Raw genomic sequence first — 27623 nt, forward strand, 5'->3', positions numbered from 1 at the left:
TCAGTCTGATTCCTCAGTTCCAAGAACTTATTTTACTTTCATGCACAACTTCCCTTTGCAACTCCCTGGGGAACATATATTGTCCAATTAGTGTCCTTTTCTATTTTCCGCTTTATGTTTGAAAATAGTATCAAATTACTTTGTTGGGAATTACTTGCATCCTTTGATTCCAGTAGCCAAGTATTGGTCTTTATTTCGAACAATGCTTACTTAAGCCACAGAAAGTAAGATTTCCCTGTAAGAACTTTATACCCTTTTAATCACAATATCTGTGAGAAATGAATTACCATATTTCTCAGTATACCACATGGGTTGGAAAAAGCTACACATCAGTAGTCTTCAGTGCACTGTGTGGCTTCATTGCATTCTTGTTTCCATATTATTTTTTTGAATCTGTGCCTACAGTTCCTGAACTGGTCTTGGCTTTCATAAATACCTGAAAGCACATCATGAGCCTGACATAAGCAGCTAATGTTATTACAGTGGGGGAGAGTTCAAAGATCAGCAAAAAATCATGCTACACATTCATGTTCTTAAAAACATGACTTTAAAGCTGCAAGAATCTTTAAAGGCATGATTGCTTGGTTCAGGCATCCTAGTGCAAGAAGAAAATGTGACTGAGATGTGAAAGGTAAGAATAGGATTACTCATGCTTTTATACCCCAGAACAAAAAGAAAAAGGGGAAATAGCCCTTTCTACAATTCACCACATATTCCATTTTAGGGTGGATTGCAATGTGTGTCCTTCATTTTGTTCACTGCACATCGAATACTAAACTTACTTTATACTTGCTATCTTCTTGCCCACAATCAAAGCTTTATCAATCACAGCATAACAACATCACTCATACCTTTGGGCATTCTGCAGCCATTTTTCTTATTACATTCAAATATCCTTGCATTCTGCTGCCAAGGTGAATTTATTCATCCAAGATTGTCAGTTTTGGACTGAGAGATTTCTTTTTATCTGCCTAGTGTTCTAATATTGAAATTGCCCTAAAAGGAATGAGATCTGAAGTCTAGAGGGCGAGTGCCGATATTTGGCATTTCACAGCCTCTTTGATCTTTTCATCCAAACATAAGCTCATGCACACGTGTTACCATGGAGCCCGCTGATCCTTCTCTTATGCCACGCTCCACAGCAAAGCTGTTCAACCAACCTCTTCAATTCCTCAAGAGCAAGTTGCACATAAACTTTTGAAGAATCTAAACCGGGCACTTGCTTCCTGGGTGTGACCTCATGTGCATTAATCCCATCAACTAATTTCCATTTGCAATCTTCATATTTGGCCAATAACTACAGAAGACAGCAGTGGGGGCAGCTGCCACCACCTCTAGCTTAAGTTCCCCTTAGATCAAATTATTTTTCTTCTTTAGGATGATCTGCCACTGCTAGATAGTTTTCCACTTCTGCAGTGAGAATTTCTCAGAGATAATGATTATCAGCTTCCCAGATTCTTGACCTTTTGCACTTCACCTGCTGGAAGTCTCTCTTCCATTGCTCATCTCCTTCACTTTTAATTACATGCCTTCCCAGACCATTTTCTGTTCAAGGTATGTAGGACACTTCACTTTGCAGCAATAACTTCCTGGTAAGCCTTGCCACAGATGGAAATGTCCTACTTTCTTTATTTCTGACTCATTTCTCAAGTGCATTGTATCTTAGTCTGTAGCACATTTAGCTCAACCTCAACTTGCAGAGAATTATTAATGTTTTTTATCAGAAGTTACTTCAATGTAAAATAGGAAGCTGTCGAAATAAAGTGTATAGTAAAGGCTGCTCCTAAAGCAGTGTTTTTTCACAGACCTCTGCAGCACACTCCCTTAATAAAATAAATTCTGTAACTGTTTTTTTGTTTGTTTGTTTGTTTGTTTTTTTGCTATTGTAAACATGCCAGGTTGAAATGCAAGGCACATCAGTTCCTGCATGTTTCAGATAACAAGATATACAGTCCAAATGTATATTATATATTTCTTTAAAAACTGCTTACAGATTATACTATCAGTTGGGATACTGTAATAGCGAAATGAGGCATAAATGCATTTTGTAATATAGACATGTATCATTTTGACAGTAGAAGTAGAAGTAGTGTTACACTCTCACTCTAAACACATCAGAGGTATTTCCTCTATGCATCTCAAATTACCAAGAGTGGCTAAAAAATTTATGGAACTTACCCTACTTGTTTCAAACTATTAATGGGAAGACTTATTATATACCAGAGTGCTACTTCCTAGCAGGTAAGAACAGAAGGTTCAAAGTTGATGCTCAGGAGTGCAACATGCTATTGTTTTAGGTGCGTACCATTGTGACAACATACTGAAAAATCTGTCCTAACCTGGCAGTGAAATGTCTCCTTTGGCTTGTCGAGGCCATCAAGTTACATTTACACAGAGGACCTTTGTCTTTAACATTAAAGAGTTTTGGTTTCCAAATACATTCTTTCACTTGTATTCAGCCTCATAGCACATTGCAGGTTTAGTCCCTCCCAAATAGAGAATTCAAAGTTGGAAAACTATAGAGTAAAGAGGAGCCACTTTAATAGCACTTTCACTGCGTGCTCAACCAGTATCAAAATGGTTATCTTGCCAATCAAAAGGACAGAGCCCACAGTTTATATACCATCACTTTTATTATCATTTCACCACATGTATGGAGCTCTCCTATCCTCCACTGGTTTAAAATTGGGCATGGCAACTTACTGGAAGCTCTAGTTCTGGCCACCTTTAACCATTACGTGGGTTGCTGAAAGAAAGGAAAAAACTTTCAACTTGAACATAATTAAATTTGCTATTTTTTTACTCCATTTTTACATTGCTTTTGTCATTTTGATATGCATTTTTGCTTTTTATATATCTGAAGAAGGACTGAATAAGCCTGCTAAGAATGAAAAAGGTGAAAATAGTCTACAGATGCATGGATAGACAAATGATTTCTCCTTTTTCTTTTTTTCATGCATTTTTCATGTAGTCTCATTGAAATACACACTTCAGTGGATCCATATCTACTCATTTATAACCTGCCTTTACAAAAAAAAGTAATTGAAATACTGTATGCAAATATTCCTTTATTTCCACACAGTGTATTTGACATTTCAGAAGGTTTAGCATCTTACTTGTGATTTCACAGTACAAATAGATCAGGAAACCTGAAATATTACAGTATAACTTCCTTTGGAGGAAGTTTTTTTAAAAAAATGAACAATAAAAGATACGATGGCAGTATGTCTTCCTAATATTTTTTGTTTTCCTTAACAAGAAGAAAGCAAATCACAATTTGATGTATGTTAGTTGCTTGTAAATTATAACAAGTGGATTTTTTTTTCATTTTATTACTGTCTAAGAAGGGATAACATTTTTCCTGTGTTCTTATCTGGAATATTGTTCAGCATGAGAAGAAATGCAGCCAGGAGGGCCAACCATGTCTTGGGGGCATCAGGTAAAGCATCACCAGCCGGTGGAGGGAGGGGATTGTCCCACTCTGCTCTGCACTGGGGCAGCCTCACCTTGAATATTGTGTGCGGACTTCGATGATTCTTGTGAGTCCCTTACAACTCAGGCTACTCTATGATTCTATGAAAAAAAAAATCAATATTATTTGCAGCCTTATAGAATTCTAAATATATGGGGGGGAAAAAAGCTTCCTTCCCTTTCCTTCCTGCTTTATTCCTTTCCCCTCTTTCTCTCCTTTTCCTTTCCTCTTTTCCTTTTCCCTTCTGTTGTACCTACCTCTGAGAAAATAGTAGATGAACAGGAGTAACAGAAGATAGGTTCAGGAGTGATTCTAGCAAAAGAGCTGAATTAAACTATGGCTGGCAGCCCAATTCTGGACAAGAATTTATAGGTCTATTTGTTTTTTAATGGAATTTGGGCAGAAAATTCCCAAAAAACCACAGAAGCTAGAAGGTCATTAAAAGCGTTAGGATCAGCTAAATTTCTCTGTTCTTTCCAACCAAGTGTCAGACAACTCAAGCTTAAATTTGAGCAGCTGGTCTACTTTCCCTGTTCCTCTATCTGATGGCTTTTCCATGGGGAAAGGGTCTTTATCCTGTTTTCATCTGGGAAAGTCTTATGCAACTGTTTGCACAGCTGGTTAAATAACTCAGGTAATGGTCTTTTATCTTAGCAATGTTGTCAGGACAAATCTTTCAGCCCGCGTTTAATGAAGAAATTTCCTCAACTGGAAAGTGATTGACAATTTTTCTTTTCACCTTATGCTGTTATAACTGCAGCTCTTGAGGTTTTTTTCTTTTTTGGTGTGTCTATTTTGTCATAATGTTAAAAGGACAGTTTTCAGTCTTTTTTTTTTGTAAACTGGCATTCAGCACACCAGACGTGAACAATTCACTTAAATAGGCCTTTTTTGACAGCCATAACTCATTTGCAAAACAACAGGCACACTCTGAACAAGAAACACTGCAGGAAATGTGTCTGTTGGAAGGGGAACTCAAAGAAATGAATCAACACCTTTTCTGTGATAGTTTGTTCATTTCTATATGGAGAAGGTTTTGATGCTCATTTTCCACTTCATTGCACAACCAGGCAAACAAGCTCGAGTTCAGTGCTTCTGCTGAAGTAAGACTGACCACATTCACAGCCTAATCCAAAATGATTTCCAGGTATTTGGAGACAGATATCTGGGGGGGAGGTGCTTTGCAGCAAAAGAAGAAATACATCAATTTAGCATGTTGGGACCGCTTTACTTTGTGCCAGAAGACTGCCAGACTTCTCACTCGTTGCTGTACGGCCCTGCAGTCTTCTGCACTGTGCTGATTGCTGCAGCAAGCACCTGCCATGTATATTCTCATAAGGATTCACAAAACCAAAAAGTCTTTTGTAACTCACATATCTGACACACATCTTACATTCAGAAGAACTTGCACAAATAAATAGCATTAATGTTGATGGTGTTTTCTGAAGAGGTGGAAGAACAACTCCAGTGTATGTGCTGGGAGAAGGGGTGCACTCGGAGCAGTGGGATGTAGGCAGTGTCGCTTACATGAGAGGTGTTTTGGGGGATGGAGCAGCTTCCCAGGGCTGGGAGCCCACCTCAGCAGCACACACCCTTTTGAACTGAGTACAGCCAATTCAGGAGCAATTGAAGGGGGTTTGTTCTTATGAAGATGAGACTAAATTACAGTAGCTAGACTTTTATCTACAAGACCTCAACACTCATCCCTTGCTTTTCAATTTCCCTCTAATGGGAATTCGCTGCCCCTGAGCCCCACAGGGTCTGTAGAGGCTGGATTCTGTTTTTTGCCAGAGTGTGCAGAGCCAGCTCCTGTCCCACAGCAGTATCCTGTGCTGAGTGTCTTTAATTTCAGGGCTCCTCAAGGCTTCTGGTTTGTTTCTGTGTCACCTCCCCCTGCCTTCTTAGCTCATCTATTACTCTACAAATAAACTGTATGCCTTGTCAATATAAATACCTGAGTATGGCCTTTCAAATAAAAGAAATGTTGGTGTGTATATATACTTTGTATGACAGATTGTCCCTTGCTGTAAGGTCTGCTTACACTACCAGAGCTGGGGGCACAGGCTTTTAGTGAAAAAAAGGATGGAAGGCTTTACAGAATAAGCTGTAATGTTGCTTTTTTTTCCTTAATTCTTATTTGGTGATGTGGGTTTTTTTTTTTTTTTTTTTTTTTTTGAAAGGTAAAAACTCCATGAAGCTGTTTTTACAGGGTCACAAAAAGTGGACATAATCAACATATTAAATTATATTATGTCTGCAAAGCAAATTTAGTAACAGGAAAACAAAATTATATGGCTGTATTGTGTTTCTCTTAGGACAATGGAATACCAAGACAGTAAACAATTATTGCTAGATTCAGGTTCTGTGGTTAATTTAGATATATAATATATATAATTTTTTATATATATATATATTATATATATATAATTTAGAATAACATCCTTATTCCTTTAGAGCACAACTCACACCCAACCAATGCAGGCTTCAGAAGTGAGAGACTCTCCCTGCTTTGGAGGGGAATCCAAAGATAAGACTTTTAAACTGTGTTTGCCTTGTAGGCCTCCTACAGTCTGGCCTCACTGGGGACATCAAGGAAGACCAAGTCTCTTGATGAGGATTGAAAATGTGTTTGAATACAGCATGACTGAAAATAGAGAATAGCCTTTTCACATGCAGTCCAGAGCTGCCCCTCCACCCTCACTGCACCAGGTTCCCTGTAAAGACAGTGTGAAGGAGTATGAGTTAGCTTGACTATAGCCTCCCTGACTTCTATTTGACAAAGAAGTTAACATGGAACAAGAATATTAACATGTCAATAACTGAACAAATAGTATTATTAAGTTCTTGATAAAGCCAGAAGTGAAAGGGATACTTTCAGGAGCCTGAGCAGAGCTGACTGGATTGACAGTGCAGAGCATGTATGTCATTAATATGAACAAAACTGTTTTTTTGGCTGTACTATCCTTACTTCTGAGTGCTTTCCAAAACCACAGAGACATCACATGCTGATTTTCTTGACAGAAATCAAAGCAATTCTTCTTTTCTCATACATATAAGATGTAATAATATTGCTATGTGTCTTCAGCATTGCTATTTTGATATTAATATCTATTCAATGGTTTCTCAGGTCTGCTTTTATTACTTGCTCTAGTTCTAAGGGATAAGGAACAGTAACATTCAAGAATGAAGAAATGGGTAAATTTCATCTATTAGATGAGACATACTACTGCTATCTGGGCAATTAGGGGACACACTGCACTTCACTGAAAAAATTTCACATTTCTATCTAATGTTATGTATCAGTGAATTATTTTTAACATGGCTGTTTCTTTCATTAAGCAGAATGAGTCTGAAACAGCAAGTTTGTGTGCTTTACTGTCAGCACAAGCCTTGAAAGACTAAAGTATATAACATATATATATTATTATATATTATATATTATAAGTCTATATTATTATAGTATTATAATTCTGAAATTGCTCTAAAGTTGAGTTACAGTGCCAGTTTAGAAAATCTTCAATTTGAGGAGAAGCAAATATGCTTTAAAAGAGAAATACATGTATTGTGTGCTGCATTATGCCAGACAATGTGGATAAAGGGGCACTTGTGCAAGGACTGGATATCCCAAAAATATTCCCACAAAGACTGTTCAGAGACAGTTAAGAATGAAGAGAATACATCTTTTGTTGCTTGAGTATATATAATATGGGAAGATTAAAGACATTGCACTTGTAAGTCACAGTTTGCAGTCAGGGGCTCATGTGATGCCACAAAAGTCAATGCAAGAACATGATAATCAGCTAAACAAAACTGCTTGAATGACTATGGTTAATTACTTTATAGCCACTCTGTTTTACACTGATGAAGCAAGAAGCAGCAGCAGTAAAACCAGAAGGTACAAAAGGCTGCTGATGGTAAAAGGATAAAAATACCTAAAAAGCACTATGATACCAAGGAGATTCAGATAATGTTGTTTAGCATTGATAAAAAATTCAGATTACGATTATGTACAAAGTTCTGGTATTTGTAAGAAAACAGAATCAAATTAGAATGAAAGCCCCTAAACTGCAAGGAAAAAGAAGACTAGGTATTTTTAGATATTCATATTACTGAAATATAAATGGGATAGAAAAATTAACACAAGTAGAAACAAAAATGTTACAGGAAAATGAAACCTCACAAATGTTACAGGAAATGGTATAGAAATATTGATTATGAAAACTGAATTTTGAACCTCTTAATATAGAGTAAAAGTGGAAGTGAATTGACACTACTATTGGGGGATAATTTTCATCTGATCAAAATGAAATACTTGCTTTTATCTAAATGAAATCTTTCAGCATAGGTTCCATAGACTCTTCTATAGCCCAATCTTGGTATTTCCAAGTCAGACTCCACAAGCAATGTATTAAGATGAAGCAAGAGAAAAACTGCAAAATGTCATCTGTTCTCTGTTGCCAAATGCTGACAGTTACAGATGATGTGCCTGGTACTTGGGGAAACTAGGCAAGTCCAAGCCAGAGGCAATATCTTACTCTGTATCACAGAGTTTTTGGGAAACCACAGCACTGAAAGCATTGTTAATAAAAGCGTAATATGCAAAGGGTGATACTCCGTAGTACGCAGTGAAAATAGATTTTTGCTGCAATGTGCTCTAGTCTATAAATTATCGCAAGGATTTCATATTCTGTACGAATTCACCACCTTTCCAGAATAGCTGGAAAGCTCGTTAATTTAACTGTGGGACCAAAGTAAACTTGTAAGGGCTCTGCTTGCTAAGGTCACTCTCTTTGCCTCCTGTTGCATTCTCTTGGAGACAAGGATTGAGTGGGGGAAGGAAGAGGGGAAGGAGAAGATGAATGAGCTCAGGGCATGAAGTGCCTGGGGAAACACTGGATGGACTGTCAAAAGGTACAGGAGGGGATTGAGAAGAAATGCACCGCTGGGAAAGGAAAAGCAGGGAAGCCAAATACACTTTGGGGAAATAATGGGAGATGTGGGAAGGAACAAGATACAAGGTAAGAAAGTAAAGAAACAAAATAGGAGGTCTGGAAAGTGAAAAAAGAGACATGGAAGAAAGGCAATGAATTTCCAGAGAAGAGGAGCCATCTTAGTCTGGATCAGGTCTCCACCTGCTGATACTGCTTCTAAAAGAAGAGGAAGGCAAAAGGAGAGGAGGTTGAAAAGAGATAAGAAACATTGGCTACTGGAATTATTTCAGGTGCTGGAGCAGGTCCAGAGAAGAGCAACAAGGCTGGTGAAGGGACTTGAACGCAGGCTCTATAAGGAGAGGCTGAGGGAGCTGGGGTTGTTTAGCCTGCAGAAGAGAAGGCTCAGGGGAGACCTCATCACTCTCTACAGCTCCCTGAAAGGAGGTTGTAGCCAGGTGGGGGTTGGTCTCTTCTCCTAGGCAGCTATCAGTAGGACAAGAGGGCATGGTCTTAAGCTGTGCTAGGGGAGGTTTAGGTTGGATATTAGGAAGAAATTCTTTACAGAGAGGGTAATCAGGCATTGGAATGGGCTGCCCAGGGAGGTGGTGGATTCTCTGTCCCTTGAGGTTTTTAAGATGAGACTGGATGTGGCACTTAGTGCCGTGGTCTAGTAACCATGGCAGTGTTGGATCAAGGGTTGGACTTGATGATCTCAGAGGTCTTTTCCAATCTGGCTGATTCTATTATTCTCTGTCTAAGGAAAGCACAAGCAGCCTGAACCTTCCAGGAGAGCTGTGAGATGAGGGAACAGTTGCCTTTTTACAGAGAAGACTGCAGAAGCACCTGGGCTGCGACCTCGAGGGACAGATCCCAGGCGCCTGACACTGGGATGACCACAATTTGTTCTAAACCACCTCTAAGGAAGGACTACATGCCTGTCAGAGATCACCTGAGTGCCAAGTGCTCCAGTGCACACATAAACTGCAGCCTTTGCAGTGCAGCCCAACCTCAGCAAATGCTGCCCAGACAGCTAAGGCTGTCTCCCTGCCCTGGAGGGGTTCTCCCTTGCGGAGCAGCCTCTGCCAGTTCCTCAAGCAACCTGAGAAGAACAAAGTAGGCGAAGGCTGACACAGCAGCAGGCCAGTGGTTCAACCAAAGGGCTTCTCCATTGCCTGGCTGGTAACTGCTGGCATGCCAGGGCTTTAATGGAGACCTGGGGTTGCAGGCTGGGAGTGGCCTGACCTACAAGACCAAGTGATTGCACAGGGGCACTTCCAAGGCTTTTTAGGCATTTGCTTCTGATGCTTCAAAAATTTAGGTCCAGAGAAAATGCTCTTCTTGTGCACCTGTCTTAGCCATCTGTATGTAAACTCAGAATGGAAACTGCTGCACAGAAATAATGTCATGTAGGCTATCTAGGAAATGTCACTTCCAAAATGCTAATATGCATATAATTAGCTTAACTTATAAGATTTATCTGTTTAAATGTTCATATTATGCATACATAATATGTAATAGTTTCCAGCTCAGATATCTCACAAATTTACAGCAGAATTTGATTAGGCTGATTACTTTTATACCTTGTATAATATTATAATTTCATTACAAAAACCTAATCTGGATGACTTTTAGCTTCATATGGCTTCATTGGTTTTTTAGTATGCATGCATTTTCAATCATTTTTATAAATGCTCTGTTAATATCATTTTTATTTAGCAAGTTTTTAGACCTTCAAAAACCTATAACAGTTACTATGAATTTGAGTAACAGTGCCTTACAAAAGTACGCGTTCTTGAAATATAAGGTGTCAGTTTTGATCAGCAGACTAAAACCCTTAACAAAATAGAAGTTTACAAATCCATTTTGCCATAAAGATATTAAAAAACCCAAAGTCTGTAAACAAACAAAGAAAACAGATTATATGATATCCTCAGTAACTCAAGCTAGTACTTATAATTTCACTTTAAAAATTACAGAAAGTCTTAAAAAAATATTTCCTGTATGTCAGTCCTTCCCTTCTTCAGGCAATGAGAAGACTAAAACCAATAAATTATCAATTAATCAGTGTCCAGGCTGCATGAAATAAAGCAGTAAACTTCTTTTGGTTCTGATATTAGTGTGACTTAAACTGTGGAAAAAAGCCATGAAAAGAAACAAGGCCAAATGCTTTAGTATGTGCCAGAGCAGGGATTGCCAACTTTTGGGACACAATCTTTTTTCAGAGATTTCCTCTTTTCACGGAAAAGTTGCTCTGGAAAAGGAAAAAAAAAGTTTAAATTGTTTTCATAAATCTGCTCTCAAATCATTGAGAATCAGCTGAAATGATCTACGTTCTTTGGATCCATGTTCCAGTTATACAACTGGATTTGCACAGGAAAATAGGCAAAAAAGCTATTCCTGAATTGCTCCAAAGGCCGAACTTTTTACTGCTAAACCCACAGTATTTTTGCTCCATGTATCTTCTGCCATTTAAACAGATGTGTGACAACCAAAGGGTGAAACAACCCAGCCATACTCAAAGCTAGTTGAAAAAAGGCATTTCTACTCCACTGGACATTCAAATGGTTGAACATTTTTAACTGTGAGTGGGAAGAAAGTCTAAATTCACCATGGAATATGAATTCTATCATCTTCTTAAAATATTTTGAGAATTTGAATAATGTAGTAAATAAAATATATAAATAAACTGTGATGTTAAAAGAAAATGCATCCAGCACTGAAGCTGAAATATTTTGCTATTGCTACAAGGAAGTAAAAATGATTTCTCATAATTTCTTATTCCTCACCTGACGTTTGAGGGAAACCTTTCTGTTTTAAAAACACTTCATTTTTTTCAACAGAAAACACTTCAGCTGAAAATGTTTTAGTCCATACTACCTACAAACGTGAATACGCAGAAGCTGAGAGATACACACTTGTACATCATGTCACCCCCACACAAACCCTTCTATGATACACATGGTTGCCATCTATTTTGGCAACAGTAGCAAAATCCTCTAGAAACTCAGCTTTGTGAGATTTAATGTTACAAATCATCAGCACCAAAAAGTCACAATAATACTTGATCTTAGAATAAAAAATGGCAAAATAGTTGTGTTTACAACTATCTTCAAAAGGGAAATATACAGACAAATTTGGTGTATGGGGATTTTATGTTAAGAAGAAGCAAGCAGCTATGATGCCCAATGGATGTTTTCAAAGAATGCTGTTTTGGCAAGATAAATAACACAGTGCTTTCCTCCCTCCCCCCTTCTTATTCCCTGTAGCTTTACATAATCAGTGCATTTTTTTTTTTATTTTTGGTATTAGCTTGTGGACAGCATCATAGAAAACATTACTGGAAGGGACCTTGAGAGGTCATGCGATCCAACTTCTACCCCAAGGCAGGATCTGTTCGTCCTGCATTGGTCCTGAAAGATGTCTAATCTGTTCCTAAAGACAGTCTGTGAAGGGCAAGGGGTCACTATCATTGTTGTCTGCTCCAGGGCTCCAAAATCTTCACCATGAAGTTTTTCCAAATGTCTAATCTGAATCTTCCTTGTTGCAATTAAACAGATTACTGCTTCACCATGGCTACAGGGAGGAGATAAATATCTTTGCTTCTGTGAAAGCCTCATACACTTGCAAATTCAGGGAGAGTGAAATTGCCTAGCTTTCTCTGCAATTACTTCAGCTTGGGAATTCTAACGAGATGTTGGTCAGAGGTAATTGTTCAGGAAGTGCATAAGCAGCAGCTTGGAAATAATATTAATACTTACTGAGGGGAATAGCCTGCCCTTTGGGTTCTCCGTAAGGCAGCTGGACAGAACCTAACTCAGACCAGAAAGTCTGCATGAAAGCAGATCAGGTGTGAAAGATGGCTATTTACAGACTCAGGAAATAGCTATGTACTTCATGACACACAGTACCCTAAATTCTCCCTATGAGGAAAAATACAGACCTATCAACCACTTAATAATGAATATAATATCCACTTTTTTGTGATCACGCAGATGCCATTAAGACAGATTCAGGAGCCATCAGCTACTTCTGTGGTACACCGCAGTAGGCTACACAAAAACTACAGGCAACATGGTGAGAAATTACTGCCCTGATTAAAACTCTAGGTCCTCAATTAGGCAGTATGAATGCCAGCACGATTTAAAGTGCCTGCTGTACCCAGCAGATGCCTTAATTTCTGTACAGGACTTCACTATCCCCCAAACTGACTGTCTTGCCCAACTCGCCTACTGGAAACAAGTGGTCGTGTGTGTCACAGTTAAACACCGAATTTACTCTGTGGAAATAGATGGCTACTCCCAGCCCATCTAAAGCTGTGCTTTGGCTTCTCAGCATACAGAACAGGGCTAACTCATGAGACGGAGAACACATGCCCTCCCAATCGAACACATTCTCATTCCTCTGTGTATCCTCGCTGTGCTTTTGTGTCCTCTTGGCAGGACCTAAAAAGATACGCAGCGGATGCACCAACGCACAATTAAATATTACAGATGTGTGCTAATGCTTTGGGAATGTGCCTGCTACCAAAGCCCTGCCAAGATTATTGTAAGAATACCTTAAAACTGGCAGCACCACCATCCCACCTGCTGTCTTTGTTAGGGATCAGCATTTCTAGCCCTGTCTCCACTTCAGGACACAATATGCAGTGAAGCAGCACCTGCTGCTCTTGTGCCTCTGATAGGGATATGTAAAGGCTGGAGAGTAGATACAGGTGCTCAGAGTCCTCCCGCACACTACCTCAGCCAAATGTACACTGACAGAAATATGAAGTTATCTCAGAACACAGATGTTTGGCTTTGCTGCCACTGCCTGACACTGGCACTTTATTTTCTTTATCATGTGTGTTGAATTGAAAGCTTTTTTTTTAGACTCTGACCTTGGCAGCAGTTGCTACTGCATTTCATCATAAAGATAGGAGAAAAGAAGAAGAAGAAAAAAAAAGAAGAGGGACTTACCGGATTTTCATGATGCCCTTTGTAATCCTGAGTAGTTCATCTAAGGGCCCTCTAACACTTTTACTTATCATACTAATGCTCTGTCTTCCACTCCTTCATAGACACCTTTTTTCCCAACCTCACCATGTCTTGGATGTGATTTAAAAATACACATATATTTCCAGTTGGCAGAGATGACTGAAAAAAATCTGAGTTAATTCTACATTGATCTTTTTTTAAATACTAGCTTGTGTTTTAAGCTGTATTTTTGTTACATTTTGCTTAGCATATCAGTTTGCAGTTCAGCTCACCTGGAGATGAAGTTTCCTATAAAACCTGTATGTGAACTCTGGTCCTACTAGTTTATCTATAAATTGTCATGACCTTTCTTAGTCAATATAATTGAGGATTCTGTAAAATGTTTTGCTAATCTGTCTGTTATGAACAGGCACTGATGACTTAATGACTGTAATACAGGCTAAAGCAATTCACTGAAAGGATTTTTTTCTGAGGTTGGTAAAATTACAAGTCCTACTGTTCCAGTAATACCTCTCACCGTTGTGTTTGCACCTGTACCCGACATGGTGCTGGTGGTTTCTGTGTTTTCAGTTTACTCCTACAGGAATGACACTTCTCCCCATGGCCCACATTTCTTTTCTCAGTTTTCTCCAACTGGGTCCACCTGTGTGAAGGACTGCTGTGCCATCCAGGAGATCCTTCCTTATTATTTGCCACTCTGTGAAACACAACCTTTTACTATCCACCCAGACTTTTTTTTGGGGGGGGGCAGGAGAGCATGCAGACAAAAAAAAGAAATAAAAAAAAATTTGAGCAGTGAAGACAAATTTCTTGTCAGTATTTGCTGCAGAGCAATGCCAATCTAATGAGCAAGTGGGATGACAATATAGTTTTTGATGGAAATCTACACAACCATGGTTGTCTGAGTTACAAATTTCTTGGCAAGAGTTGGCTCACTATTATTTCAAGATATAAAACTGAAGTTCAAAATAATGAATTCAAAATTATTCTGTTCAAGAAGAAGCCAGAAAGAGAAAGACAGCTTGGGAAATTAAAAGTATCTTTCTGTGCTCTTTGTTATCAAGGGTCATCTTTGCAGTTACTTCATCAGTCTCCAGAAATACTTTAAATGGTCCTGTAGAACTCAATAAAACTATAAGATATTTGACTTTATTTTATGTACTTACTCAAAAAAAGTGGTCCATCCTGTCTCATCACTTTTAGTTGCCAGAAGTCCACTGTTGCCATGGTAGGTAAATAAGACCAGCTCCTGTCCTTGTGCAGTCATGCTTTTCAAACATCCATTAGTGCCTATCGTCAGCCAGATGACTTGGTTATCGGGAGAGACCACTCTTACTGGCATCCGGTTGGGATCCCGTCTGATACGAAGAGTATTCCCATTGCTATCCGTTACTGCAGTAATATCATTATCATTGCTGTAGCTAAAATTGTACAGATAGTCTCCAGTGACTAAACTCACAGTGTACTGGTGAGTACCATTGACATCAAAGATATAAAGCTCTTGGTCAGTTGGAGAAGCAACTTCATAGAAGTTCATTGAATTCATTAAGGGTTTGTTCTTTGACACAGCCCGTATCCTAATATTTCCCAGATCGGCAATATACAGGGTGCCATCTGGAGACACAGCCAAGGAGGAAGGAGCATTAAGTTTGGCATCTTTAGCATAGCCATCTCCATTTTGGTAACAGTCACAGTTGACATCATTTTTGCAATCACACTCTGAGGGTATTCCAGCAACTAATGAGATCTCTCCATCAGTTGTGACCTGTCTTATCCTATTAATCTTCTTTTCATCAGTCTCTGTAATGTAGAGTACCCCGCTGTAGGACACGGCAATGGCAGTTGCTGACTCCAGCGTGGTCTGGACAGCGTGCTTTCCCACCGCGTACTCCACCCCAGGAACCTGGCAGTGCATCGGCCTCCCTGCAGCAATGCGAACCTGACGGTTTTCGGTGATCTGCAAAACTACGTTGTTATCCAAAACATAAATGGAGTTATCCATTGGGTTGATAGCTAAATCCGTAGGCCATTCCAGACGTACCTAAACAAATAGAAGTGCTTTATTAAAAAGTTAACCAGTGCAGATTAAATGAATCAATTCACCTTCAGTTTTAGAGAGAGCTGTAAGGATATTTTCCATCTGCTGTAACCAATCATGACAAAAGAACTCACATGAATACAAGCAGCAAACTGAGGCTTTTCAGGGAGGCAAGGCATCCATTTTATTGAAAACAGCCAGCTGCACTGGAACTATAATACAGGTTGAATTTCCCCTGCAATAAATGCTATAGTTTTCTGTATCATAAGTAACTATTGAGACAGATATCAACATCTGAACACATACTTAACAACAGTACTCATCTTTCATTCTTGTAGTAGCAACAATGACTTACTACTTTCCAGATTACGAAACACTGTACTCCATTTTTTGAACATATCACTAGTTATGTCCCTTCTTCCTACACAAGTTCTTGAGAAAAACAGAAAAATATGGGGGGGTTTGTGTAAATCCTCTCATTCACTCTAGTAGGCTAAGGATGTTAGCAATTCAGAAAACATCACCATGCCAAGGTAGTTCTAACAGATATGCCATTCTCCCAGTATTTACTACCAGGCTTAATGTTTCCTGCTGATAGTTTTGCTGTTCTAAACTGAACTGAGCTTTATGGCCAGAAAAATTGAATACAGCAGCATTTATAGCTAAGAAAATACACTGCAATTCGTGCCCTTGGAACGGGTTGCTTTCTCCCCCAAATCTGCTGTGAAATATCCATTACACACTCTACCCAGTTTTATTTTAAGGGGCAACAAAGCTGCATTTCAATTTCTATCCCCAGCTCAGCTTTTCAAATTAGCAGCAACTGAAAAGTACCTGGCTGATATGCATGCTGGTATCACAGGTTAGAGGTCGTGCTGAGGTCAGGTCGTTGGAGCCAAGCAAAGTCGATATTATTCCATTCTGATCCACTTTTCTGATCATGGTCCCATCAACAAAGTAGATTAACCCATTCTTGTCTATTGCTATTCCTTTAGTGAAACAAAAAAAAATTAGTGTTTTTTGTTGTACTAACAGTGAATATATTGTCCATAACTAAGGATATAGGTAGTACATATCTAATGGAAATTGCAGGCAGAAAATCTGATCTCAGGCAGTAGGTAGTAAAACAGCTTGTTAACCAATATTCAGTATGAAATCTACTACCGTTGATTGCATTTGCTGTTCATTTGCTGTTGTGTGTTGAGAAGGGACTAGCTCTTAACCTAAAACACGAGGTAAGTGGGACCAAAAGCAATGTGGATTTTACATCTTCATCACTGCCTGCCAAGCACATAATCTAAATGAGCATTTAAAAATGCTCAATAACCACTCAAGCCAGATATTTCCCAAAAAATCAAACCTAATTGATTTCAAAAAAATCAATCCCCGTAACTTTCTTCCTCAATAGACTTTCCAATTGGAAAAAATTACTCAAACCGCCAATTTTTGAGCCAACTACTGGGTTCAGTAATTAAACACGCTCATGCCCTCAGCACTGAGCTTTTGCATTATTTTGAAAGTTACAGAGGGAGAACTCTTTTTACCTTTAGGGCTCATGAGAGTTGCCTCCACCGCCTTGCCTCCATCACCACACCTTGCCTCATCAAATGGCAGGCACTGCTCCCCTGTTCCTCCTATCACCTCAGCATTTTTGGTCAGGTCTTTTGCACCCGTGAGCGACTTGGGCCGATAAATCCTGCGTGTGTTTGTGTCAGACACGTACAAATCTCCTGTCACGGGATCAGTTGCAAGGTAGTATCTGTGAGCTGGGTTGTTGCTGTAAAATGGAATTACACATTGCATATGCTGTAATTAATTGCACCTAACATTGGATCAAGAAGAAAAGGATTCAGTTCATATGCAGTGTGCAGCAATACAGAAAATGTTAAAGTCAATAGTGATGCTCTATGCATAGGTAGCACAGGTCATGGCCCCAAAACCTTTTTCGGTTCACATTTCTCTCCTGTGTCACAGGCAACCCAATCCAGACTAATGCTTTGGGGACAGAAGATCCATTTTGTCCATGATGCTCACAGGCCGGTTCAATGTTCTGTATATTACAGACAGTGTGTGTTTCTGTAATAGGCCAAATCAAAATACTGTGGTTTAAAACCTTCCAGAAGTTCTGGAAACCTTGAATCAGTTCCAAATTTTGCAGCAGGACCCCAGCCCTCGCTTACACTGTGTTGCTATTATCTTACCTGTTTTATTATAATTTATATAAGGCTGCTGAGGTGGATGGTTTAGGTAATTCATAAACAGATAAGGCAGTTTGAATGATGAGTTCACAGGCAAGAGATAAGACATCATTCATAAGTATTTGTTTAATCCACTGCTTTCAAGTATGTCATACGCATGATTTAACACATTAGGAAAAGTCATCTCTTCCACCAGAGCACTGAGCGGAGCTTTTCCATTCTTCTTAACTCAGAGTCATATTTCAAATAATCTCCCCATTGGCACAAAACCACTAACTATGCCAACACAGTCTTTATTACAGTGAAAATATATATTGCTAACCATTTTCCCAGAAACTTACACTTTGCCTCTCCACTGGTGCCACATAATTGAGAATTACTGTCTTTACTCTCCTGCTGGTGAAAAAACCAGCCCAGGAGATTACCTTTTGTGTTGATATATTATGATGTAGAAACTTAACCCACTGCAGTTGGGATTCCTGACCTAATTTATGGTATAAAGAGCTGAAATAAGGTCATGTAAATACAGGAGGTAATTTCAGATGCTCCCCTCATGGATTGAAGCAAAGTGTCAGAACAGTCACTTCTGATGTTTGCAAAAGTGCTGCTTAAACAGATCTACCAGTTTGGTGATAGCCAAACATCTGTTTGCAGAATGCTATACTTCGCATTTTGTAAATACATAACTGTGCTAATGTAACACATTTTTATGTACTACCACTTGGAAAAAGCAACAAGAGACCAATGGGAACAACTTGTGAACAAATTATGTCTTTTGGCAGGGACAGATTTTTACAGCTATCCAATTACAGAAACATAGCGAAAAAAAAGTGTTGCATAAATAGGATTTTATTTGGTTTTAAGACTTTTAACATGTTGGTTCAGAGCGAAGAAACCATGTGAAACAGACTAATGAAATCAAATACACAGTGATTAGCACCTCTTAAAAAGCTCTGCTATAGCACTGAGTGTTGTACAGCATGTCTGAAAACAATCAAATGTAGGCTTACTTTAAATTTCTGTCTGTTAGAAATCTATTATTGTCGGTTTGCCCAACAGTTGGAAGGTATTTTCAAAACCTTAATTTTATGCAGTGATCATCTAATATGATGACTACGTAGTGTACAAATTATTTATACCTCCATAGACTGCAAATTAAATTATACCCATTTACATGACTACTTTGGTCTTTAAGAAACTTTGCAGACACTTCAAATATAAACACATTGCAAAATGTGAAATGTGCAATTAAATTGTGTTTCATTGTAATTTAAAAAAAAGTCCTTTCTTATACTACTGAAATCTAAATTCAAGTACCTCTCTTCAACGCATCTAACATTGCCTCGATCATATTTTTTAACCACTGGAATAAGGAGTCATCAAATCAAAAATTAAGTAATTTATGCCTAACACAATTATTTCTTTCTAAAAAGAATTTTTAAAGCTCTTTTCTTCAAAAATATGAAAATATTTCTATGTTCAAATTAATTCCATAAAAAAAATTAGGGGGTTAGTTCTCATAGTAAGCAGTGTATCCTCATCAAATAAAAAAAATACACCTGATAATTTAAACGTATTTTGTCATTGTACTAAAAAATCTCCCCAAATTTGGGAGTGGATGGGATATTACTATTGAATCAATATATACTCTCCAACTTGCCATACGTAGATGTCTAGTGGCTCCTTTCTGAGCTAATACAACAGGCATTTCTTTGGCGTTTCTTTTCAGGTGAAGGTCGAACAGCTGAGGCAGGTTTAGCTGATAGAAAACCCCAGTAATTCATGGGAGCAAGACACAATTTGAGGAACTGAGTAACTGTCCAGTGAAAACTATATTTGCTTTCGAGACAGAAGACATCCATGTGCACTACGCAGATCTCAAAATCAGTAGAGGGATAAGCAGCCAGCAGCTGGAAAGCTGCAGGGTTTATACTATTTCATTGTATCCTGAAATGATATTAAGCTTCTGCCTTCTACCAACAACAACAAATGCAAAGAAATAAAATCCACAGTCAGTGACTCCTTGACTCATTCAGTATTGCCTAATTGCTGTCAGTAGCTCTGCAAAACATGCAGTTATATATACCAACACAGGCTCCTGTAAAGACAAATGACTAAAAATTAACTTGTTCTGTCTATGCCAAATAATACTAAGTGCTTTGAATTTAAAGTGTGCACAGAGCTATGTAATAATCTATTTCCCTTTGCTTTCATCTTGCTTAGGCCAATCTAGGCAGATCACCTGCACTACTCTCTATGCACAGATTTTTTAAAAAATACTCTTCCTGCTTCAGTCCCCCTCTCTCTTGCCTTCACTGTGTGCCCTCTAAACCATATACCCTCTAAGCTGTTTTTATGTTTTGCTAAACTTTTTTTTCTGGCTCTCTATAGACTTGGGATAGCGCCATAGCCTACAAATGACCTCCCTGTCTTCAAAGTCCTTCTAAACATTCCTTCTTCCACGAATGCCTATCAGCATTAATCACCCACAGGCAGCAGTGTGTATAAAGACATCAGTTCAGCTTTGAGATTGAAAAGATGTGAGGTCACTAGTACATGAGAGGATAAATTGGATCTGAATTCTCTCTCTAATTTAGAGTACAGCCTACTTGAGGTGGGAGACACATGACATTCTGTGCTGAAGCACTGTATTTATAGACAAGGAAAGCTGAATGCTTGAATAGATAAGAGATCTGAACTAGAATTTAGACTTGTTCAGTTACTTGAGGAACGCATATTTCAGTGCATTTTCTTAGTTCTAATACCTAGCAATTATACATTGCAAAGTATCTGTTGAGGGCTGTTTTCCAAACTGCAGTTTAAGCTGGAATCTCCTTAGCAGTCCTTAAAGGTTTGCCAGTGAAACTGGACCTTTGTTCCCTTCTCTTACAGGCCATACAGAGGTGTTTCCCTCTGCAGCATTTCGCAGAACTCTGTAAAAATTCATGCAGACAAAAGAGGATATTTGGTCTTCTAGTGTTCTTAGCCAGGGAGCCCATGGCAATAGGATTTGGTGGATCCGAAAAGTTTACGCATCTTAAATGAGAAACATTAATAGAATTCTAAATTAATAGAATAAAAAGCTGCCAACGGCTATTAAGCATAAAGATCCCACTCTTGGCTTAGAAAGCCCCTGATCAACAAACCTCTAAGGTTGAGAGTGGACACTGGGAAGATGCATGATGTGAGAGAAAACTCAAACTTGTAGTACATCATGTCAGGCTGCACAGTGGGCTCCACATCCCCTGCCTACTGGCTCCAAAATGGCTCCTGCAGAGCCAGTTCTCCACAGTCCTCTCCATCTCCTTTTGCCTCAGAAGGAACCCCCACTTCACTGCCACTATATGGGCACATGCTGTCACACTAATTTATGTGGTATGATTGCAATTTTGCTACCCCGAGCTTCTGCATGTGTAGACATGAATAAAGCAAAAAAGCTTCAATATCCTCCCTCACCAACTTTTCTTACACACAGGGATCCAGTTTCTGAAATGCTGCAGTTGAGCCTGTGACCATAGTTCTGCCAGAGGCAGCAGACGGTGGTGCTACTAAATCACAGCAAAACAAACCTCAATACGCATCTGCTCTTTAATCCTATTTGTACATTCCACATTCCAAGTATTATTCCACATTCCATACATTTGTCAAGACAGTGTCTTATCCAGTTGCAATCACAACTTTGTGACACCAAGGGATATAATTCTTTTACGAGTAATGGAACAAATACAAACTAAATGTAATACTGAAAACCTAAACCCACCAAACAGAAGAGACTGCCTCTGAGTCACACCTGGAAAAAAATCCCATAAAAACAACTAGACTGTGTATAAGCTTCCAATTCTGATCATTAGCACCGATGCAAACACCTTATTTAGTCATGGAATTTTTTTGCCTAACACATTTGAAACATGCTTCTTAAAACATGAAACCCTTCCTCACAAAGAAGTATGTCCAAAGAAAAGTGAATTTAAAAAATGAGGACAAGAGAGATATGACTCAGTGGGATTTGTTTAAAAACAAGGAAGGAAAATGACTGGCAGCAAAAAGGAGAGAAAGGGACCAGTGGGCCTGCTAGGCTGTATACTTAGTAGTTCTGTTATAAAGGTTTGCAGGGTTTCATGTCTCCAACAAGATTTTAGCTTGACTCTGTTTTTTTATTATTAGCAGCACCAACTGCTGTGGCAAAGCAATTCTAAGCATCCACATTCTTCTGTTCTTGCCATTATTGTAACAATGCCAGGATGGAGAAATGTTGCATTACAATCCTCTAATTATTATGACCAGTCTTGTGAGTCTTGGTATATTTTAAAATCTTAACTCCTGGAGTTGTGTTATTATTATTTCAACTTCCACTATTAAAAGAAGTTCATCTTTAAAGAAACAAATCTCTTAAATGTGAGCCTGAAAAGACTCAACATCAAAAGGCTAATGAAATGAACTCCCTTGATACTTTTATAATTTTATTACTTATATGCCATTCTCATCGTATTTGGGGTACCTGATTAATGAGTGAGTTTTTATAGGATCAGCAAAAGTGCTGCCAGCAAGGAGTGAGCAGAAATGAGGGAACAGCAAAGGAGGGCATACACAAGCATAAAAAGAAGCCTGACTGCGGACAGAGAGTGATGAGAAAAGAGGAACTTGTATCCGAAAGGATGATACCGCCTGACAGCTGACATAACTAAAACATATGAACTCGTTATTTTTGAAAAATACTCCTCTTTTCTAGTAATACATCTCAGAAATGACTTCTCCATTATAAGCATTCATTTGTTAAAAAAGAAAGAAGAACAGTTAGAAAAATATAAATCTTCTTTAAGGAATGCTTACCTATGTCTAAAATCTTTATTTCTTGGTGGGAGCAAGTAAAAAAGAACAGAAAAACATTATTAGACAAACATTCAGAAAGGATGTTAAAAGATGAGAAGAAGACAACATTTACATCTATCATTAGTGAAGTGGTGAACGATCATCTCTTGTCCATTACATTGATTGTGTAGGTTAACCCTTAAAATCCACAGAATTATGACTTTGGGTAGATTGAGTTCTCGCATTTAGATAAGCACAGTTAAAATATTTTATGAGGATAACATGTTTTCACTTCAGTTTTAAATACTTTTTCAAATGTTTTAAAATATTTTGACTCAATTTTTTTTTTGTTCCCAAAAGCATCTGGAAACTCAAACTTACACAATGTCAGAAATCAATTAAATACTTTAATTTGCCACAGTAATTCACAACTCCAAAAGTCCAACATGAGAAAAAAACATACCTTAGCTCCAGAACACTAGTTACATTTCCAGACGGGAAAATCCGACGAACGTAGTTGAAATCCCCCACATACAGGCTGCCATCTATCCCACTAGCTAAGGCAACAGGAGCCAGTAGCTTATTACCATCAGCTTGACCATTACAACTCGGACAGGAGATGCTGCGTCGTCTCCCATTGCCCATAATGCTACTAACAACTGGAGGTTGCTGAGATATAAATTGATTTTCACCATTTCCTTTGTAGAGGATTCCTGGCAGAAGACATTAAAAAAACCCAAAAACCCAGTTTTTAAAAACTCTGAATCTACGTACACAAAATGATGCACATGTATTCTAAATATTCTTTTAGCTGATAAGTATAACATTAATGCATTTTGTTTCACCACCATATTTTTCTCACTACAAGTAATAGAACTTTGTTAAAACATTTATAGTTATATTTAAGTCACAGACATGCAAATTTTAAATTACCTTTTCCACAAAATGTAGTAGAAACACTAAATATTCTAGCACTTAGAACACAAAAATGTTTTCAGTTGTTCTTATTTTTAAATGTTAATAATTTTAATAGCTGTAATTCAGAATAAAAATTGTCATGTTAAAGGAAATAAAAGGTGTATTGATGAAAGCAAGGTCCATGTTCCTACACCTTTACAGTTTTGAAATTGCCCAGAAATGACTGACATTCTGTGCGTTTGTTATAGAAAAAGACAAAAAATATATTTGCAAATTGTATTCCTGAAGTCCTAGTATATCTAATTATGAATATAATGTCGAATGTAATCTAAAGTGGATTACCGCTGCAAATTGTAAATATTAATTGAAGAGCCACTTCAAAAAGTAGTAGATTTTACATTATAAAGAGGCTTTACTCAGCTCACAACAAAAATGTTCCTCTGGCAACAGTGTGCCTCAATACCATGTCTGCAGTTATAGGCAGTTATTAAAAATGTCAAAACAACAAAAAAAATGTGGTGCCGGGCCAATCTACTTCTAAAACTTAATTCTGCTTTGAGGCATGAAAGAAACAATAATTTCGTGAAGACAAAGCAATGTGCCAGCAGTATTTTTCTTCCATTATAGCCTACACAGGAAATCTGAGAGGAAAAATGGATGCTTTATGTTAAATCCTCAGTCTTAGGGAAAAAAAAAGTGTGTTAAAATGTTGCCAGGACCACACTGTTCAATCTCATAATGAATCCATTAAGGTGTCCTCTACAAACGGTCAGCTATTATGGTTATACTCATAAGTCACAATATGTCTTTCCGTGGTACAATCCATGTAAACCATGTGTCACTTTGTACTTTACAGTGATCTGTGTTTTATTGATTGCATGCGCAGAGTTTCAAGGCAGTTTGGGGCTGAGGGATACAGTTATCTTTTGAGATGTTTATAAGAAATTTAGGATGCATTTCTTTTTCTCTCGTCATTCCCAAAGTGCACTCTTTGTACTGAAAGGTATGAGAAAAAACAACTTTGCTTTCTTCTTTAAATGTTTGAGGTATTTTCACTGCTTTTAATATCATAAAATGCAAGAGATTATAAATGTAAAACAAATATACATGACAAAATTGGAAAAAATGAAAATGGTTTATGGAAACCTAATGGCAAGTAATCTAAACAAGTAATCTAAATCAAAAGAGGGAGAACGTATTTTTCATGAATAGTTAAAGCCTGAATGCATTAACAGTATACAAAATCCCCTCTCCTATGATTACATCATTTATGACAATCATGGCACTATAATTTTCCCTGAAATAGCTGAGTTCTACAATTTTCATCAGAGGAATTCTACAAGTCAGCACAGTGCACTATTGCACCTGATTTATTCTGTCATTACCTTGAAAAATTGGTCCTTCACATTTCTCCTCTATTATCACAGAATAAAAGATGTACATTAGACTATTTACTGCAGTGGTTTGGGATGCTCATACAAACACTGTCTGCACTTTCTTCTGAATAAATTTATACAGCTCATCCACCTTGTCATTACAACTCTCCACTTCGTTTATTCAATTAGACACATGCTACTTTGAAAAGTCATTACTTGTCAAATGTACTCTTAAACATAATTTAAAGGCACCATCAATTTACCTTGTGAACAGAATCAATCTTATATATATTTATAATTATAGCTCTTTATATTTTTAGATGGATTACTTTACAGTAGTTTGCACAGGGCTTATTGTTTTTCTTTTGTTTTGTTTTTTTTTTAAATTTAAAATTAGGTACAATGACACCTTTTCCCTTGATTTGGTTACCTTATTTCTCTACCAGTCAGAAGCGATACACATTCTCTGTGTCCTTGCACTGCTGGCAGAGAGGAGGTGGAGAAGTTGTTTATAAGACTTGATTTTCTTTCTCATTATCCTACTGTGATTTGATTGGTAATAAATTAAACTAATTTTCCCAAGTTGAGTCTTTTTTAATCCGTGATGGTAACCCATGAGTGATCTCTCCTTGACCTCATTTCAATCCGCAAGTCTTTTGGTTTGTTTTCTCTCCCCTGTCCAGCTGGGAAGGTGAATGACAGTGTGGCTTTGGTGGGCACCTGGCATCCAGCCAGGGTCAACCCACGACAGCATATCCAACAAAGGCTGACACTATCTGATGAACTTATTTATGCATATGTATTTATAGGATGAAGAAGCATGACATTCACTGTAAATCACAGAATCAAAGAATATCCTCAGTTGGAAGGGACCCACAGGATTATTGAGTCCAACTCCTGGCCCTGCACTTGAAAAACCCAGGAATCACAGTACGTGCCTGAGAGCATTGTCCAAATGCTTCCTGAACTGTGGCAAGGCTTGGCCATGTGATCACTTCCCTGGGGAGCCAGGGAAGCTCAAAGCATTTACCACATGCAAAATGTTCTATAATTTTCTTTTTTTAAAATAACAGAGCAAATAGTAAAAAAGTTTGAATGAGAGACCTGAAGTGCAGGGCAGTGGAGTTGTAAAATGAGCAAGAAGAAAACGAACTCCTTACCATTCTGAACATCCAATACATGATGCTTATCCAATGTCCAGCCACCCATATTGGAGGCATCCAGTTCATAACCCTGCAAAATGGCAGTCCGCTTTTCCCAGAGAGTTAGATCCAAGCAAGACTCATACTCGTAACCTACAGACACTGAAATAATAGTACATTTCCTCATTAAGTATAGGATCTTGTTCTGAAGAAGAGTTTAAAGAACGTGATTTCCTTAAACTACATATGTTCTTTTGCTCTCCTAGGCTACCTGAAAGTCCCTATGACTTCCTTACATGTGCTGAAAGTATTAAACAAATTCCAAAGCAATCTTGGGTTATTAAAATATTTTTAGTTATTAAGAGTAAGTGGATTAGGACAGATACAGAGGAGAGCCCTTTTGTGATGTAAGTCAGATTGTTATTATTGTGCTTTCAAGTACATGGAGTATTGCAGACTAAATATCATACTGTATTATTAGGCTGAGGTCTACTTCATGGGGAAGAACTAAAGTGAAAAAAGACAGTGGTTTCTTTTTCCATTTAAAAGGAATTTTTTTCTTATAATGCAATGTTTAGATTAGTATTTTTTTAATATGTTTTAATATCCATTGTTATTTCTCATCTTATTCTGCTAAGCATTTTCTACTTGATGGATACAAGCATTTGAGATGCTTCCCTATCTTCAAGACAACACTAAAAATCAAAAAAAACCCTCCATAATACATACCAACAGCTTCAGATAATCCATAGACTCTCTGATTGTATGCATCAGTTTTATCCCATATGAAAGTGTATGCTAGATTTGGGGATGCGGGGAACCATTTTTGGAACAGTCTTCCCACCACTGCCACCATAAGATGAACCTTCATTAAATTAAATGGTATAACAGACTGGGTCATAGTAATCTTCAGTACAGATTTATATCCTGCAGCTCTGGAGCTCAAGTATGACAACTTCAAGTCGGTTCCTGGTATTGTCGTTTCTTCATGAAGTACCTATGCATTGTTAAGAGAAAAATACAGTATCTGAAAGATTTGGAAATTAAACAGAACAATGCAGCTATCATAAAAGGATGTCTGACATAATGTTACATGACAATCCATTAGGAAGTATCATCTATATCTGGCCTTCACTTAAGAATGTAAGAAATTACAACCTTTACCTTTTTTCTAAAAAGTCTAAATTCTTCATTATACTGAAGCCGCTTAGTTGATAATTTCTGCTGAAGGGTTTCAAAGACATCTCCTTCATTTTTGTGGGGGGAAAGGAAGCATGGAGGAAAGGGAAAACATCCCAACTGCTTTTTCCAAAAGAGGCAAAAAAGCATCTTTAATCTAAGCAAAAATTGCCCCTTCTTAGGCTGCCATCCATGTCCCAGCTGTGGATATGTAATAAAGGCTTCACATTTGAGGTGAGATGCCTAATTGTTTCTGTAGGAGCAGGAAGAACTTTTAGGTATTTTATTATTTGCATTAACACTGGATTGCAAATACTTTGAACTAGAGCATTCTTCCATTTATTTTGAAGACAGATAAGTAGGGTGCCTCAGGGAAAATTTTTTCCATATTTCCTGATCAATATTCACTACTCAGGTATCAGCTTATCACTTTCACATTTCAGAGAGGCACAATAATTCAATTTCATTTTTAAAAGGTTCCTCCCCTCCTCTACCTTGTCTTTTCGTCTGAGCTGAGGAGCTTTTGTGGGTGATGGATAGACATGAAATATTTCTACGTAATGTGATGAGAGCCTATACTGTCCTAT

At 38.0% G+C, this 27623-nt stretch overlaps 1 protein-coding gene across 10 annotated transcripts in view; it reads right to left on the reverse strand.

Annotated features, from left to right (window-relative positions):
• TENM3 (teneurin transmembrane protein 3) overlaps positions 1 to 27623 on the reverse strand; it is a 1346985-nt gene that overhangs the window by 20460 nt on the left and 1298902 nt on the right. For all 10 annotated transcript variants that reach the window (XM_027676660.1, XM_027676662.1, XM_027676663.1 and 7 more), the window contains 7 exons: positions 26587 to 26854; positions 25876 to 26019; positions 22885 to 23134; positions 22443 to 22463; positions 16959 to 17191; positions 16249 to 16403; positions 14543 to 15417 (listed from right to left, as the gene is read on the reverse strand). In XM_027676660.1, the coding sequence (XP_027532461.1) occupies positions 14543 to 15417; positions 16249 to 16403; positions 16959 to 17191; positions 22443 to 22463; positions 22885 to 23134; positions 25876 to 26019; positions 26587 to 26854 (1946 nt within the window). The remainder of the gene's footprint in view (positions 1 to 14542; positions 15418 to 16248; positions 16404 to 16958; positions 17192 to 22442; positions 22464 to 22884; positions 23135 to 25875; positions 26020 to 26586; positions 26855 to 27623) is intronic.

The sequence above is a fragment of the Neopelma chrysocephalum genome, unplaced genomic scaffold, assembly GCF_003984885.1.
Source record: "Neopelma chrysocephalum unplaced genomic scaffold, ASM398488v2 Primary Assembly neopelma1_42, whole genome shotgun sequence".
Classification (NCBI taxonomy): domain Eukaryota; kingdom Metazoa; phylum Chordata; class Aves; order Passeriformes; family Pipridae; genus Neopelma; species Neopelma chrysocephalum.